Consider the following 16,669-nt stretch of genomic DNA (forward strand, 5'->3'; position numbering starts at 1 on the left):
ATAAATCAGGTAACCAAAACTGTTACTCAGGAATTCAGAGCTCTATACCCTTTTAATTATAATATGCTGAGATAAAGCTTCATAATGGTTACTACAAGAGTTTTAATTTGAATCTACATCCCTGGGAAACTGTGATAGTTATTTTTCTCTGGAACCAAGTACTTGGGTATTGACTTAGGGAAGCCAGCAATGGAGAGAGGTGAAGACTTCCTAAATTCTCAAATTGAAAAGAAAAAAAAAGATTTGCAGCCCAATTACAAGACTGTCATTACCAAGATGGATCAAACAGGAAGAAATAGCCACCTAGCCTGAAAAAAAAAGTAAAACCTCCTTTAGTACTCAAAGGAATAAAGCCATGTTGTTATTTATTTTAAGATAGGAATAATAAATTTGTCTTAAGGTGTGGTTTACCAAGAAGTTAGCAATATCTGAATTATATTTTAGTCATTATTGTTGTTTTAACTACACCCAGGATTTCATTGGTAGAGGGAATCCCAGTGGCAAAACTGCTTCTAGCCAAGCAAGTTGCTCTACAACTTGGTCTTCAAGAGTTCTCCTGAGCATTGAAAGAGGTTTTTTTTTTTAATTTTCAAGACTATTTTTAAAATTGTGAACTTAATCCTTATAAGCATCTCAATGTATACATAAGAAATTGAAAATTTACATAATTTACTATTGGTTAAGACATACATGTGAAAATGTAGAAGGGAAATACATATACACTAGTAGAGCTTAAAACTGCACTGAGACTTCTGGGACGATCACACACAATACATACACTCATTTGATTTAACAAGGGATTAATAAAACTGCTGTATTTATTCCATTCTGATTCTTAAAAGTTTTTGTACATTAAAAAAAAAGTTTTAAAGATACCAAGAGAGTGAGAGTAAGACAGAGAATGACAGAAAATATTACCCACTAACCTACTCTCTGTGTCTTTCAGCATTTTGTTCTTGGGAGTGTTCCATCCCTTCTAGGCCAACTTCCCTGGTAGAATTTTATTGCATAGGATCCTCCATATCATTTCAAATTTGTTTTCCCAAAATTTAAGGCATATCTCTAATTCTGCCCAAATTTCTTTTCTTCTCTCACAAACTCCAGGAACCTCCCAGTGTTTCTATAATTTGCACCCTAGCAACTAGTTTCTCCTTATTAGAAAGAATCTGATACTGAGCAGAATTTCTTATGTAAGCTTTCACTTTTTGAAATATGAAATTATCATTTAGATAAGCCAAGGAGCTATTAAGCAATTCTGCTTTTTGGCAGAGAGATCTTCAGCAGATGTCTAGATAACTGAAGCCTCCCATCACTACTATATCAGAGCATTGAAAGTTTAAGTGATTTGCTCAGGCTGGATCTCCTAGACATTATGTGCCAAAGGAAGAACTCAAAGTCATGTATTTGAACCACTTAAGACAGATGCTACTATGCCACAATGCCTCAAAAGTTTGTTTTTAGATTGGAAATTTGAGTTGGAAATTTTTAACAAACAGAAAATACCTGCCTCTAGTTTGGAAGGAAGTTACTATGTAAGGGCATTAATAGACACATATTGGAAAGCTACCTGTTTTTGGATATGAGGCCAACAACTGATGGAGGACATTTTGAAAAAAAAAAAAGAAGAAGTACAATGTTAAATGCTATTTGGTAAATTACTTTCATCATCAGCAATATTCCCTTCTGGTTAGATAACACTTGCAATGATGGTCAATTTCAATTTTACTCTGAATTCGAGCTAATTTTCTTCACTCAATTATCATTGGAAAGTACCAAAATAAGTAAATACTTAGAAATCAAATCATAGGATACTAGATTTATAGAAGAATGAAATGTAACTTTTAAGAAGGAACAGTATTATGGAAAGGATATAAGAAGCCATCAGCTCCTTGATTTCATAGATGAGGAAAGTGAGGCACAAAGTTAATTGATATAATAATAACAATGATAATGACAACAAAAGCAATAATAATAACTAGAATTTAACCCTTAAGATTTGCAAAGGGTTTTACAAATATTTCATTTGATCGTTACAACAACACTGAATGGTATATGCCATTATTATCTCAAATTTAAAGATGAGGAAACTAAGGTAAATGGAGGTTCATTGACCTACCCATGATCACATGGTCACATAGTAAGCATCTGAGTCCAGACTGGAACTTGATTTTTCCAATTCAGTGGCTAGTACTACTGCATCACCTGCCTTACTCAGGATCACTTCTTTCAATATGAAGGAAAGTCACTCCTCTAACCTCTAGCTTTTTTTTTTTGTTGTTAACACACACTCTCCTTGTATTTACCACTGGAGTTCTCCCCACTCCCCCTGCAGTGTAATGAAAGTCAAATGCTATATTTCTTTCTTCTCTACAAAGTGGTTCATTGCAAAAAGGCTGTGAGTCTAAAATAGAATTGGTTTTGATTAGGTCACTTTGAAATTCTCACAGAAACATTTTCAGAGACTTGGGACTAAATTCAGATGTTCACCCTTAAAACTGATTTGAGTGGCTGAAGTGGGATTGAATTCACATCTTTCTGATTATACATCTAGTACTCTCTTCATTTTGCCATGTTACTTTCCTTACAATTAGAAGAATAAATAAAGGTATAAAAATAAGTACTTAGCAAAGCCTGGAAACAAAACAAAAAGCTATTTGGATAAAATGGGATACCAGAGAAGCATGTATAATATACATGCATGGGTAGTATCTAGTCTTAATCCCTAGGCAGAAGAAAACAGCTGGGGTGGTAGACACTAGTACTGTCTGAGGAAGGAACTAGAAGGGGAGGCTGACACAATGAAAGACAAAAGACCCTGTTGGCATCTGCCACCAAAACAAAAGAAAACTGACTTAGTAATCTGGGGTAAAAACAAATGTTAGTTTTCTTTGTTCCCTTCTGCTCCTGAGCTATTGGTAGATGATGGCTTCGTTTGATTAGCATTCACAAATCAGAAATAATATCAACATCTCGATTAGAAGCAGATCACCCAGAGCAACATTTTGGAAACTAAATGAGCTGCAGTAATTAGCAATAAGATATTTAAATAGGAAAAGGGCCATGGACAAGATTTTTTTTTAAACAGCTTTACCTCAGGATGGCGTCCAATTTCAATGTAGGTGCAAATTGGATGAAAAGCCCCTGTTCCACAGGCATACAAGTGAGTTTGGTTATAAGCCTTAAGCACCTTGATGAAATTAGCACATTCTTTCTGTAAGAAAAAAAATATAATAAAATAAAATAAAACAGTGAATTTAGTTTGACTACCATATACTCTAGTGTGTCAGATATGCTAAGAGGAGGAACAGATTTTTTTCATTTGAGGCTTTTCACAACACTTCTAAGGCTTGTTTATAATTCAGCAGCCCATGACTATTTTAACCAAAGGTCTAATTGCTCTGCACGCAAGGGTGCATAACTTCAAAATACACACTTCTTTCAACACAAAGGAAAGTTACTCCTCCAATTTCTAATCCTTTTTCTTTGCCAAGATGTGTCCTCTCTTGTCCTGGCTACTTAATTTTCCCCTTTGAGTATAAGGAAAACAAAGTCCTATATATTTCATTTTCTATTCAAAGTTGCACATTGCAAAAAGGTCATGAGTTTGAAATAGGACTGGCTTTGAATGGGACACTCTGAAGAACTCACCTAAATATTCCAAGAGACCAGTTTTTTTTTTCTTTAGTTCAAATGTTCACACTATCAAAACTGATGTTTTCAGTTAATTTACTTGAAATTTACTTCTGGTTTATTTGAAAAGAAATGGAAGAAAGTTATACAGACAACCAAAAATCCCAACTGGGTTCCCCAGGAATTCTGGGGTAGATTAGGAGCAGGAAATTGATCAGAGTCATTATTTTTTAAAAAATTGTTTCCTATACTGTAAGTAAGGTGGACATGCTAAAATGGGAAGCTTTTGATGACTATTTGCAAACTTTAAAAAGTATAAAGAAAAAATAAATCTTGTATAAAAATGAGAATAGGAATCTATTAATTACTCATTACCAGAAATTTATATTTAACTGAGGAATATCTAAATGGGTTGTACTGTATTAGGTTAAGTGTGATTTTTAAAAAACACAGCACTCTCCCCCCCCACCATGTGTTATATAATTTTCAATGAAGATAGTTTCACATCATGAATTTTAGTGTTACGATCTTTTATATAGGATCTTTAAGGAAGTGTTGCCAGAGGTGGCGGATGGAGCAGGAGAGGTAGAAGGACAGGGGAGCTATTTGATCAAAACTTTTTTAAATATACACTGAAGTAAATTCCACAACAGAAAATATTTTCCATCCTACAAATAAACATTCTCTCCTTAGTTGAAGAAACACTAGGGGGGAAACCCCAAAATATTAAAACGTATTTTTATTGCTATAGTAATCCAGCACAGGAAAAAAGCAATTTCTTACATTTTAATAAGTAAATCTACATTGACATTATAAAAATCAACTACCATAACAACTTCAATAAGCTGTTATGGTCCACTGCCCACATAATACAAATTTTAAAAATTAGTTACATATAGTATACAATGTGTTATGAGTTATGTTATTGCACACATAACATGCATTTTTAAAGTTTTCCAATTGGGTATTCATCTGTGGGACCATAAAACCATAAAAGTTTAGCTAAAGATTGTTTTATATTTTTTCCAGATAGTTTCCAACAAGACTCAGTTTCTTTCTCTGGAAAACAGAAGTAGGAAAAACAAATAGGTAACTATAATAATAAAGGGAAAAGTCAGAATGTAGTAGAACTGAAACTGGCCAATATCATGTAAGGAAAGTTTTATCCTATTGCTACACTCAAAAAAGTTAGAGGTAAATTCATCTTGATATTACATTCAGTCTGTAAAGTAAAAAATCTTAATGGTTGAGTGTTATGGCTTTTTGGTCTGACCTTTATAAACACACATGTATTCTGTATTTTCACCTAAAACTTTTGGCCTTACCTCTATTACCCCCATGAAATGAGAACCAGGCAGCCAAAAATGAGTAGAATAATTCACAAATTAATATCAATTCAACTGATTCCTATTGTTGTCTATGAGAATCTAATTTTTCTAGGAGTAATTATGAGGCTGCCCTTCGAAAATCTGCTTCCAAAGATGTGTTAAATCTTTAAGTACAAGGCTTCAGGACTTCCTATTCCTACTCAAAACAAATCCTTGCTGCTTTTGAAAGAGAGATGTTTAGTTTTTTTTCAATTGTTTTAAGTCAGCCTTTTAAGTTCATTTTTCATCTAACTAGACCTTAGAAAATGTTAACAGAAGTCAATAATTAGTGTCTTAATTTTATAATATTTCCCTAGGAAACTTTAATTTTACAAGATTGTCTTTGTTTCATTATAAAGATACTCATTTCCACATAAAATTTTTACATAGACAAAAAAAATTAGGGGTCCTTAGTTTCTTCCCTCCCCATTTGGTCCACTTGGCTGTCCTAAAAATGCCCTGTGCTCAGAACCTGGGGCAGATTGGGAAAAATAGAATGGTTTATTAATGAAGGAAAACCATATTCTACATATGCTAACACTAAGCATTTTGTGTGTTACTATGCTTCATTCCCAGGATTACTTATATTAAAAAAATTCAGATTGGATTAAAGATTCAGATTCAGATTATTGTCACAAATAAATGGATAATTTATGGTAAAAATCAGAGGCATCGGCAAGGGGTACATATGTATCTATCCATATCATCTGTGGGGAAACATCCATGGCACCTCTCAAATCACAAACATAGGTGATTACTTACATTGCTTTACATAAAGACAATCTGAAATAGCCATTTAATTACTACTTTTATTGTTATTATTACAGTTAATATGTATATAACACCTATTATGTGCCAGGCATTGTGATAAGTACTTTGCAGACATTATCTCATTTTACCCCGGAAACAACCCTGGGAGGTAGGTGGTATTATTATAATACTCACTTTGCAGTTGAGGAAACAGAGGCAGAGGTTAAGTAACTTGTCCAGGATCATACAACTAGTAAATGAGACCAATTTTAAACTCAGATTTTCGTGACTCCAGGTCTGGCACTCAATCCACTAATTACAACAAATTTATAAATTCCATACTGACTGAGGACTTACTATGAGAGGCAGTATAGTGTAATGAGTGGAAAGCCAACTTCATAGCCAGAAAGTCCTGGGTGAGAGTTCTGCTTGTAAAACACACTGTGGCATTACCCTGTCATCTAAACTTTCAGTGTTCTAGACAGCAGAAAAGGTTCCAAACTGAAGTAAGAGAGAAAGATTCCTCACCCCCTGCCCCCGTCGAGCTCCTCACACCAATGAAATCATAGGTCTAGTTCCTATCTCTTTTCCTTATGTTAACTAAAAAAAAAAAGTCAAAACGAAAACAAAACAAAAAAAACACTATGCACAAAGTATTATGCTATGCAATCAGTATGTGTGTGAATGTGGGGGTAGAAAGGAGATATTAAAAAACAAATACCTTGTAAATCTCACAATGTAGTGATCAGGCATTCAATATGGCACATAGCTTGCATTAGCACATGCTACTATCACACTAGGCTGCATTTAGTCTATCTAATATATGGGAATAAATCTTAATCTGAAATCCAATAGAACTTCTATCATTTTAAAAAGTGGAAGGGCTTCCATTTACCTCATTTTTAGATTGATCTGAAATGTACCTAATTTCATAACGAGTTCAAAATTAAATGAATTATACCAAATCCACTTAAAGCCCCAAAGTTTCTCATCTATTACACCCCCAGGTAAAATAAAGAAATTGGAAAAGAAAGGGATTAGACTCACTATATGTTAGACAAGGGACATAAATTTCCCCCCCCCCATGCTTAAGAAATTGAAATAGAGTATGGTTACAGTTCTGAAATCTTTACTTAATTTCCCCCCCACCCCATTTCTACATGTAAAAGAATGCAAAGGGTTTGTGGGTTATTTTACTATCCTGGTGTTTTGGGTTACATGCTTACAATTTTTTAGTAAATATATTCTCTGTAAAATGTATTCCTACCTACTCATATTCCCAAGGAGTTTGAGGGGCTTTTAATTATTATCTGGAAAGCACATAGGTTTTCTGCCAATGATGAGACACACACAGAGAATATGATGGTTTTTATGTCTTTCTATCCTACCTTTCATAGATGAAGCACTACAAAAAGGAGAGATCTAGACACTCCCAAAGCTTGTAGAGAAAAAAAATAGTATCTACACACACCTTTAGCTGTGAAACTTGGCAAACAAGCTTAATGTGGATGCTGATGATTGAATGTATCAGTTCTACATAGCGGCTAAACCCACCCTATTGGCCCACAGCCTGGAATGAGTTATTTTATCACTCAATTGGGCTCTCCTAGCTGGCAGTAGGTTGTGTTTCTGCCGTGCCCTGAGGCTAGCTGGATATTGCTTTGAATGTGAAGGACCATGCAAATAGAATAGAGAAAGAGAGGGAAAAAATGAGCTCCAAAGTGTAAGATACTTGAAGGGAAACAAAAGAATTAAATGAAAATTTCTACACGGGCTAAAAATAGCACATTGGAGAATGTATCAACAGCCACTCCAGGACAGGGAAAGGAATTAAATTAACTGCTTCTATAAAAGAGCCAGGATCTTAAAAGAACCATTGTTGGTAATCATTTTTTTTTGAAGACAGATTTTACATAAATGGTTTTCAATCCTGTCATTCATTTGATTTAGAAAATAAAAGTCTGAAGTTATTGCTGCCAAGGATTTGTTAGTTCCTAAAAAGGATATTCATTTTTGTTTGGAACCAGCTTAAATATTTCCTTAGGAGGAGAGAGTGAGTATGGCATAGGAAGGAAGCGCGCTTCACACATTTCTGCTCCAAGGAGGCAGAAGAAAAGATTTTGTGACCTTTGCTTGAACCACAGCAATTCTGAAAACTTTTCAGCTGTCATGTACTTTTTGGCACTGCACTGCTCTTTGACTCACCACTAGAGGGTTACAGGGTGATGGAAGCGAACAATCCAGTCAAAGTGAACACATTTTTTTAAGCCTTTATCCTTTCCGTGTTGTATGTGGTCAAGGTTATCAACAGGCTTTGATTTGCTTAGGGCTGATCAAACATATCTGCTCCTGTGATGATGTTTGAAATATCTTCTAGTCCAAATACATAATAAACATTTAACTAAGCTCAGAAAAACTGCCCTTAAGAGATTAAGCAGCAATAAATTAGCCTAAGCAAAGTCTATGCCTGATGATCAATGTATCATCTTTATTGACAAAACATTTACATTTATTTGTAAGAGAGTTTTCAGTGTTTGTAGATCAAATAGATAGAGGAAATATGGGAAAAGAGATTAGGCTAGAAAAATGAATTAGGAAAAAAAACCCTACCAAAAATCCCTTAAGAGTCAAATGCACAATATTTCAAAAACAAATATTACAGCTACGTAATACTGATTAGACTGTGTTAGTCAGACTTTTCCTGGACAGTTCCTAAAATAAAGTCCATCCATCTGTCAAAACAACTGCTCCATGTATGAAAGTTAAAACAGTTGAGGTGTTTTTAATAAGCTTCCACTCACTGCACCCACAATAAAAACATAGGATTTACAAACATGCCCTTTCAGATTCTTCAACTAGTGACAATATATCTTTTGTTTTAAGTTAGAAATCAGAGGACCTCTCTATTCATATGACTGATCTAGTCAAATCTTTTCCCCTCTACAAATGACTTACACTATATTAAAATACATTAAGATATAAATCAGCTCAAACTAAATGGTCAGAATTCAGCACTGCCTCAGGTCAGTGAGCATTCAATTAAAACAAAAAGAGATTTGTCTTTGTTCCTGCAGTGAGTTAGAGTGACCAATTTTAAGGTATCATCTAACAGCTGGAAAAGCAGAGGAAACATTTTGCTATCATGCTGGGTGGATGTATTTATGTATGAAATTCCATTAATAAACTTAATTTCTGAAGTTAATCTGTTGACGTTCTTTTCCTCTGGTCCATTTATTTGGCATGCTAGTGGAATCTGAGGATCCTAGTGCCAAAACAGTAATCCTGGAGATTGCTGCTGTCACTCACTTTATCCCTTCCTCTATTTAAGATGTCCCACATTTATCTAGCAATGTTGTTGTTTCCTTCTCCCTCTATTTTTTTTTGTTTAATTATTATGCTATTCCAGCTGTGATTGTATCATCCCCCAAAAAGCTCAGTCTCTCCTTCAAGATGCTACGGACTTCACTAAAAGATCTGAGAGGTCTATTCTTCAGAGAGATACATATGGCAAAAGTGAGACATGGCCTTCATGTTACTAATGTAAATTTAGTTGGCCGATTTTGAATGTACATCATTTAAATAATGCTGGATTTAAGAAGCGGCTTTTTGTTTCCTACGAGCCTTGTAAAATGTGAGTAGGCTATACTGTCCACTACAATATACCTTTGCATATTTTACAGTCTATCTTAGATTGCTTCATTGCTTACCAGAATCATTCACCATGTAACAAAAGCAGTGTAGTTTTCTACTTTATTACTGTCATTCCTATGTTTTGTAGAAATATAAAACCATACGGCTAGACTAGTGGTGATATTCATATTGGTTTTAAGTCACAAAGTTTAAAAACCAGTCCCTTATCACTACTTTTTAAACTATGTAGTATAAGTATTGAAGGCCAAGTCTACACAAGCCTATAAGGTCAACTGCTGCAACTGATCATTCAATTAAATGACAGATTGGACTGAATGTTTCTCTCCCACTAAACTGCTGTGTTGTTTGATTGAGTTGGTGAGTGGACTAATTGTTTTGAAATCATGTTTTTACAGTCAAAGATTGCATAAATATCTTTCTTTAGATTTACAACCTTCAAACTTCATCAAGAAAAAATACACTTTGGCAAGATATGCATGACAGATGATGCTACAACACTGGTGATAACCACCGAATTAGATTTCCTTCTACTGTTAAAAGGGTCCTGGGAAATTTCAGGATGAAGTTGCTGATGGACTAGAGAAGCTGATAAGACCCATTGGCAGCCTAACACATCTTCTTAAAGTCTAACTATCATTCAGATTCAATGTTCAGTACTTCTGAACCATCCACATAATACGACCAATTCAATAATTTTCTAGAGCGTGTTTTAAAAGATATGGCGTTGAGGGGTTTGTTTGGGGTCCATAAGGCAAATTGAGTAGGTCTTCCGGGGAAGTTCTAGGAAGAACATGGAAAAGAATATACACAATGTGAAAATGTGGATGGGAAGCAATCTATCCAATGGAGGGAATATCGATGAAATAAGTTCTATTGAAACATGGTTTTCTCTATCTCTTTAATTTGTAAAAAAGGTAATTAAAAAAAGAGATTGATTTATATGACATGTTACAAAACTTAAGTCATTATGCCTCATTGTAAAACCAACTGGATTTTGCTATTAATCACTCAAGTCCTTACATTTTCCAATAGAATATTACATGGCTTTCAGTTGTGTTAGTTTTGCTTTCTGTGACAATGTCATTAACAATAGAATCTCAGAAAAGGACTGATATGAAGAAGGTCAATCTGATGCCATTTACCATAGATAACTTTATCAGAACATGTTTAACCCTAAAACTTACAGTTTCCTCTTAAAACCTTTAAATATATGGAAATCAAAATAGAAAGACAATACAGTATGATGAAAATGGTATTGGACATATACTCAGAAGAGCAAGAATTCAAGCCTATATACTGCACTTAGCAAAGTGCCTAGCACATAGTAGGTGTTTAATAAATATTTATGATTAATTGATTGATTATTCCTTGAGTAAGACATTCCTCTGGGATTTGATTTATTCATCTATGAATTGAGGTAGTTGGCCTATAATACATAATCTCAAAGGTCCATTCCAATCCTAAATTCTATGCTTATAAATGACCATATGGAAGCTCAAACAATAGATGAGATATACTTATGGGTAAGCCAAAAACAAAATGTCCAAATTTCAGGGAATAGCTTTATTCTTTTTTTTTAAACCTTCTTTTTATCTGATGCAGAGAAACAAACTGCATTCTTTGTTCAAAGCACTCGCAGATATGTTATAAAAAGGCTTATAAAATATCACACAACGTCTAGAAACAAAGTTGAATGCAAACTTTAGAATCACTCTGATTTTAAAACTTGACTTCCTTTCCCAGGTGACTCAGAACATTTAGATAAAAATGAGGATCCCTAGCAATATACCTTCATAATTTCTGTAAACTTGGAGCAGCTAGGTGGCGCAGTGGATAAAGCATCAGCCCTGGATTCAAGAGGACCTGAGTTCAAATCTGTCCACACTTACTAGCTGTGTGACCCTGGGCAAGTCCCTTAACCCCATTTCTGAGCCAAAAAAAAAAAGAATTTCTGTAAACTCATTTTTTTGAGGTTCCTTTTTTATCTTTTAAGGCAATTGGGGTTAAGGGACTTGCCCAGGGTCTTTAGGTTGCTTTTTTAAAGTGTCTTTTGGAGACACTCTTTATATCTAATTTTAACACCCCTCCCCAACTACCACTGTTTATTAATTCACCTCCACTTTGTTCTGAATTCAACCTGTAGATCACTTCAAAACAGCTTAAATACTAATTTTTTTCCAACAATACGCAAGCATAGGTAAACTGCATGAACCAACTAGACCACTAGGAATCAGAGGCCTGTGACCAAGAGAACAGGTCTCATCTGGATTTCTTGTTGTACCTGTTACCAAGTCAATAAGCTCTGTAGCCATAGAATAAAGGTGTCAATTTAGGAATGGCAATCTAGAAATTATCCTTGAAGGACTTCTTCCTAACTTGCTACTTGAAGTGTCTCATCATTTTTTTTTAACCTTTGGCAACAACAGAGATTAAAAACATCAAATACTCTGACTTTTTCTCCCCAGTTATTACACAGGAAACAGCACATGTTAATGTACCTGGACGCAGTAGAAATCACTCTCTTTTTAATGAGGTGCCCATTCTACTCTAACTTCCACTAACAGGCACCAAAGCCAAAAATACTCCAGGAATAGCTGAGCCAAAAGTGAAAGTAAATCTATCAAGTGTTGAAAGGACCCAGGAGACTCCTAAAATATGGGATATAGTTGCTAAGTAACTTAAGGACAATAAACAAATATATAAAGATGTACTATGTAGTTATTTTTCATTGTTTTAATGTAGAAAACTAATTCTTTAAAATCCCCTAAAAACTAGAACTTTATCAATGAAGAATTGGCATTTATACCTACATTCAAATAGACAGAGCCACGGTTCCCACTTTTCTTTTCTTCCCCTCCATTTACCTCCTCTCCTCCAACACTCCAATCCAAACCTAGCTCTCTCATCAGAAGTTAACAAAAGAACATGCTGGAAATAGTTAACAAGGTGGGATTGAGGAGATGGGGCTTTGGTAGAGAAGAAAGGAAGTATGTGCTCCAATTCTCAAGCCAAGAAATAAAATAGGAAAAGTTTAATTCTCTAGGCATATATACATATATATATATATATATATATATATATATATATATATATATATATATATGTATATGGAGAGAGAGAGAGAGAGAGAACATCCATATGTGGGCTGTAGAATGATAATTCTATTCTAATCATAGAAATTATTATTCTGGATATAATTACAATTTAGAGGCAACAATTTTTTCATTTGTTCCTTCTTTTGATTACTAAAAACATAGATCTGACCACCGATATTTTCATTTAAAAAGATGACAAGGGAAGCTTAAATGTCCCACAAAAACTAAAAAAATAAACACAGAATTGTAGGTAGTATGACAGATAGTGGGATTGATATTTGGAAGTAGGGCACCTTGTCTGAAATTTTCTAAGTTTGTAAGAAGGCAGCTGTCCAAGGCTAAGGTGCTTGGGCCAAACACCAAAGTCTAAATTGCTTGTTTATGTATTCTCCAGGTAAAACTGATAGAGTTTGTTTAAATCAATGGGAAATACTAGCCATAGATGGAATTAGGCCAAATGGTTAAAGATAATAGCATAGTAATTGGTTGCTTATGAGGGAGTCTAATGTTGATGCCTCATTTCAGCTTGAAAATAGCTTTAGGTTCTTGTTAACCAAGCTCTTATGGGTTCAAATGAGGCTCAAATATGATGCCAGTAAGTCATCTCTGTTCATTCTACATCTAAGAGAAGATGTTTCCAAATAAGCATGGAGAGATTCATCACCTGAGGGTTGACAGTTAAGCACTGGATTCTTGGCCATGATTATCCATGAGATATCATGCATATTCTTTAAAGTATTTCCAACACTTAAGCTAACATGCCAATTTATTGAAGTTAACTGTGAATGTGAAAGTGGCAGAACCTTCTAATCAATATCTACATAAAATTGTGGAAATGGACCATTGAGTTACTGATTAATTGAAGGGATATTATCACTAAACTATAGTCTATCTGTGGGCACAGATTCTTTTACATGTACAAGGAACTGTGGGAGAATGTCTTGGAAATTGTTTGGAATAAAGTTTATGTAAAGGCCCATTTTATTTAAACCTTATGATTCTTTTGACTTGAAATTGATATTAAAGTTTTACAGTTTATGATCCTTATCAATTATAGTGTTATTTTGAAACATAAGGGATGCTAATCTATCTTTTTCAGAATTTAGTATATTTGGGATATTTCTTTTAATACATAAACATCATGTCTTATTCATTATGTAAGTGCTGGCATTTGAAGATTTAAAGTTCTTTCAGAGCAATTAAAAAGGAAAACTTTAAGACTATTCCATTCTGGTTTTAAAAACAATGGAACAATGATTCCCAGTCTTTGGTATAGGTCCCCAAATTCAGAGAGAATGACTGAGTCAACAGGAGGCAACAGGGTCAGCCCAGGATGAGGCAGGGTGTCAGAACTAGCACTGGATAAACCTCAGGAAGTAGCTAGAGTTCAGAAATAGGGTTGACACTTGGCACTCCCTACCTTGCAGCTTCTTAATCTTCAGAATGTGCCCTTGGTTTTGAACTCTGACCAGCAACCAACTTACTCCATTGCTTGCCACTTTGCATTCCAGTGTCCTATAGTCACTCTGAGACTAGCCTGGCCATCAGCTAATCTTTAGTTAGGGTTTGTCCCAATTCTTTGGGTTCTTCTCCTTTACAAGACTTTTTTTTTTAATTACCAAGAACACAGTCAGAAGAGGTGGAAGTGTACCATCCCTAGCCTCCCTAGCTCCTTTAAAAGTGTGTTATGGCACGTGGCTATTCAGAACATATAAATGCATTTAAAATAATATTCTGAGAATTTCACAATGGTCTTCATTGGTGGTGGTGGTGGTGGTGGTGGTGGTGGTGGTGGTGAGCCAGGGTTTTTGATATTTTATCACTATATTCCAAAAAAAGCCTGAAGCTTGATAGTTTATAAGCGAAAATCTAATTAATGGCATGTTTTGGCTTGAGATGAAATGTACCCATGGAAAATATGCATGGAATTGTAGTTTGTAACAATTATGTAACTAGGTTGGTCACTAAAAGGCAATGATTACAAATACACCATTTAAAGAATCAATGGCTATAAACAAATACAGAGAAGCTTAGTGCAAATTAAATATATGAAGTTGTGTGTCTGTTAGTATTAAATTAAGTTGCTAAATGCAAAGTAAGACAGTCTTGGCACAAATTCTCTTCCCTTAGGAACTGTGAAAATCATAATTGTGAGATACTGCCTATACATATACACTTGCAGATACACACATACACACACACACACACACACACACACACACACACACACATTGTATTTGTATTTAGGATGAACCACATAAAAATCTCTGACAGATAAACTGATCTAAAAAAAGTGTCATTTTAATCCAAATGTTTTTCCTTCTCTTTCTACACAGCAGCAATTTTGGATGTACATCACGTGCTAATAAGGGAAAAATTCACGATTCTACCCCCATTCTGAAAAATTAAATTCTATTCAATTACTTTAATTCACAGTGTTTAATTCCTTAAGAAAGATTTTGACTATTCAGTCTTACCAACAACACCCCCCCCCAAAAAAAACCCAACTTCCTCCCTGCCCAAGATTTATAATTCTTAGTCCTCTGGTTAAACTAACATGTTTAAATATTGAATCAAAATACATGATTTAAGGGACTTCCTGGAGGAATAAACACATTTATTTCATTCTCTCACTTCCTCATGGCACAACAGATTGAGACATAATTTTTCAGATTTACAAAGTCAAAGATACTTAATCATGCTTTTTTCATCATGAAAAGGTAACATCAAAAGACATAAAAAAGCATTCAGTTCTTTAAAATTGAACAATAGGGCTTCTGATGTTTTTCAGTCTCTACTAGTAAAGAAACATCTTTGTTAGGATAAAGGATTTCTTTATAGTAATTTGCTTGAATATGTTGTTTGTACTGGGAGACGTGCAAGCAAATTTTTCAAGTGCAAGCAATTCTCAGTGCTAGTGTGTAAACTGAGTATCAGGTACTTGATCTGTTCCAGTTACATTAGGAGTGGGTTGCCTACTTCCGAATCTGGAGTTAAATTGCAATCCCTGTGCTCGGTTACGCATTTACTTTGTCATATGAAATAAATTGCTTTCACATTTTGCCATAATATACTTCCATATTTTCCCCAAGAAAAAAACCCTAAATAAAATGAGAGGAAAGGAAGCAGACTAAATTTCTTCAGCACAGTTTAGTGATTCTTCCTAAGGCAAGATTTCCATTGACCTTAATCAGAGATAATATACATATTTCCAAAGTGTCATTAAATGCTGGTGAAGGAAATGAAATCAAGAAACTGTACAAAATAAGATCTAGTTTTCCACTTGTGAGATCACAGGTTAAATCTAATATGTTCCTAAGAAAAGATGATCATTTCAAACAGAAGATGAAATCAAGCTTTAGATAGTAAATGGTTTATGTAATTCAGGAGTTCTAATTCTTGAGACAGGCAGAATAGTATGGTACAGCAGTTATCAAAATGTGGCCCTAGACCCTTGGGGCCCCCCAAAACATCCCAGGGTGGTCACAAGGTGGAAACCATTTTCATAATAACATTGAAATGTTTCAAGTTCTAATATGATAAGTATCAACATAAACAAAAGCTCTTGGGTCAAGGTACTGAATTATTTTCAAGAGTGTTGGGGATCGTGAGCCCCCCAAAAATGTCAAAAACCACTAATAAACGGGTTAGCAACTTAGTTTCAAACCGGAAGTAACTGGGCTAAAGCCCTGTGTCTCTGATGTAATGGAGATGAGATGCTGGGCAAGTCACTTAACTCAGGATCTGGGCAACTCTCTAAAATAGGAAGGTGCAGAGAAGAAGCTGCCCCATTTGGAGAAGGAATCGCCTCACCTGGGAGTTCCTTATACCAATGAAATGAAAAGCTCAGTCCCTATCCCTAATCAGATAAACAACATGTGATCACTTATCAAAATTTCACATTTGGAAAAAAAATTATTTGAATTTTATGTTAGCTTTAAGTGAAATAAGAGTAAGTTTCTGTCCTAAGAACATATATGTGTACACGCATCTTTAAATGTTCAATTCTGCTGCTTTGGTGAATGCTGCTAGGAATTTACAACTGGACTAATTGTGGGGTTTTTTTGGGGGGAATGCTAGATTATTATAACATTGAGAAAAGACATAGTTGCTGAAGGGGAATGGGGGAAGCCAAAATATTCTTCAGTGCTAGCAAAAGAGCTAAAAGTTTAGCTC

The 16,669-nt window shown here is 34.7% G+C and overlaps 1 protein-coding gene across 2 annotated transcripts in view; it reads right to left on the minus strand.

Moving 5' to 3' along the window:
- SEMA3A (semaphorin 3A) overlaps positions 1 to 16,669 on the minus strand; it is a 645,372-nt gene that overhangs the window by 176,649 nt on the left and 452,054 nt on the right. For both annotated transcript variants that reach the window (XM_020999770.2, XM_020999769.2), the window contains one exon: positions 3,092 to 3,211. In XM_020999770.2, the coding sequence (XP_020855429.1) occupies positions 3,092 to 3,211 (120 nt within the window). The remainder of the gene's footprint in view (positions 1 to 3,091; positions 3,212 to 16,669) is intronic.

The sequence above is a fragment of the Phascolarctos cinereus genome, unplaced genomic scaffold, assembly GCF_003287225.1.
Source record: "Phascolarctos cinereus isolate Bilbo 61053 unplaced genomic scaffold, phaCin_HiC Scaffold_1;HRSCAF=81, whole genome shotgun sequence".
In the NCBI taxonomy this organism is placed as follows: Eukaryota; Metazoa; Chordata; class Mammalia; order Diprotodontia; family Phascolarctidae; genus Phascolarctos; species Phascolarctos cinereus.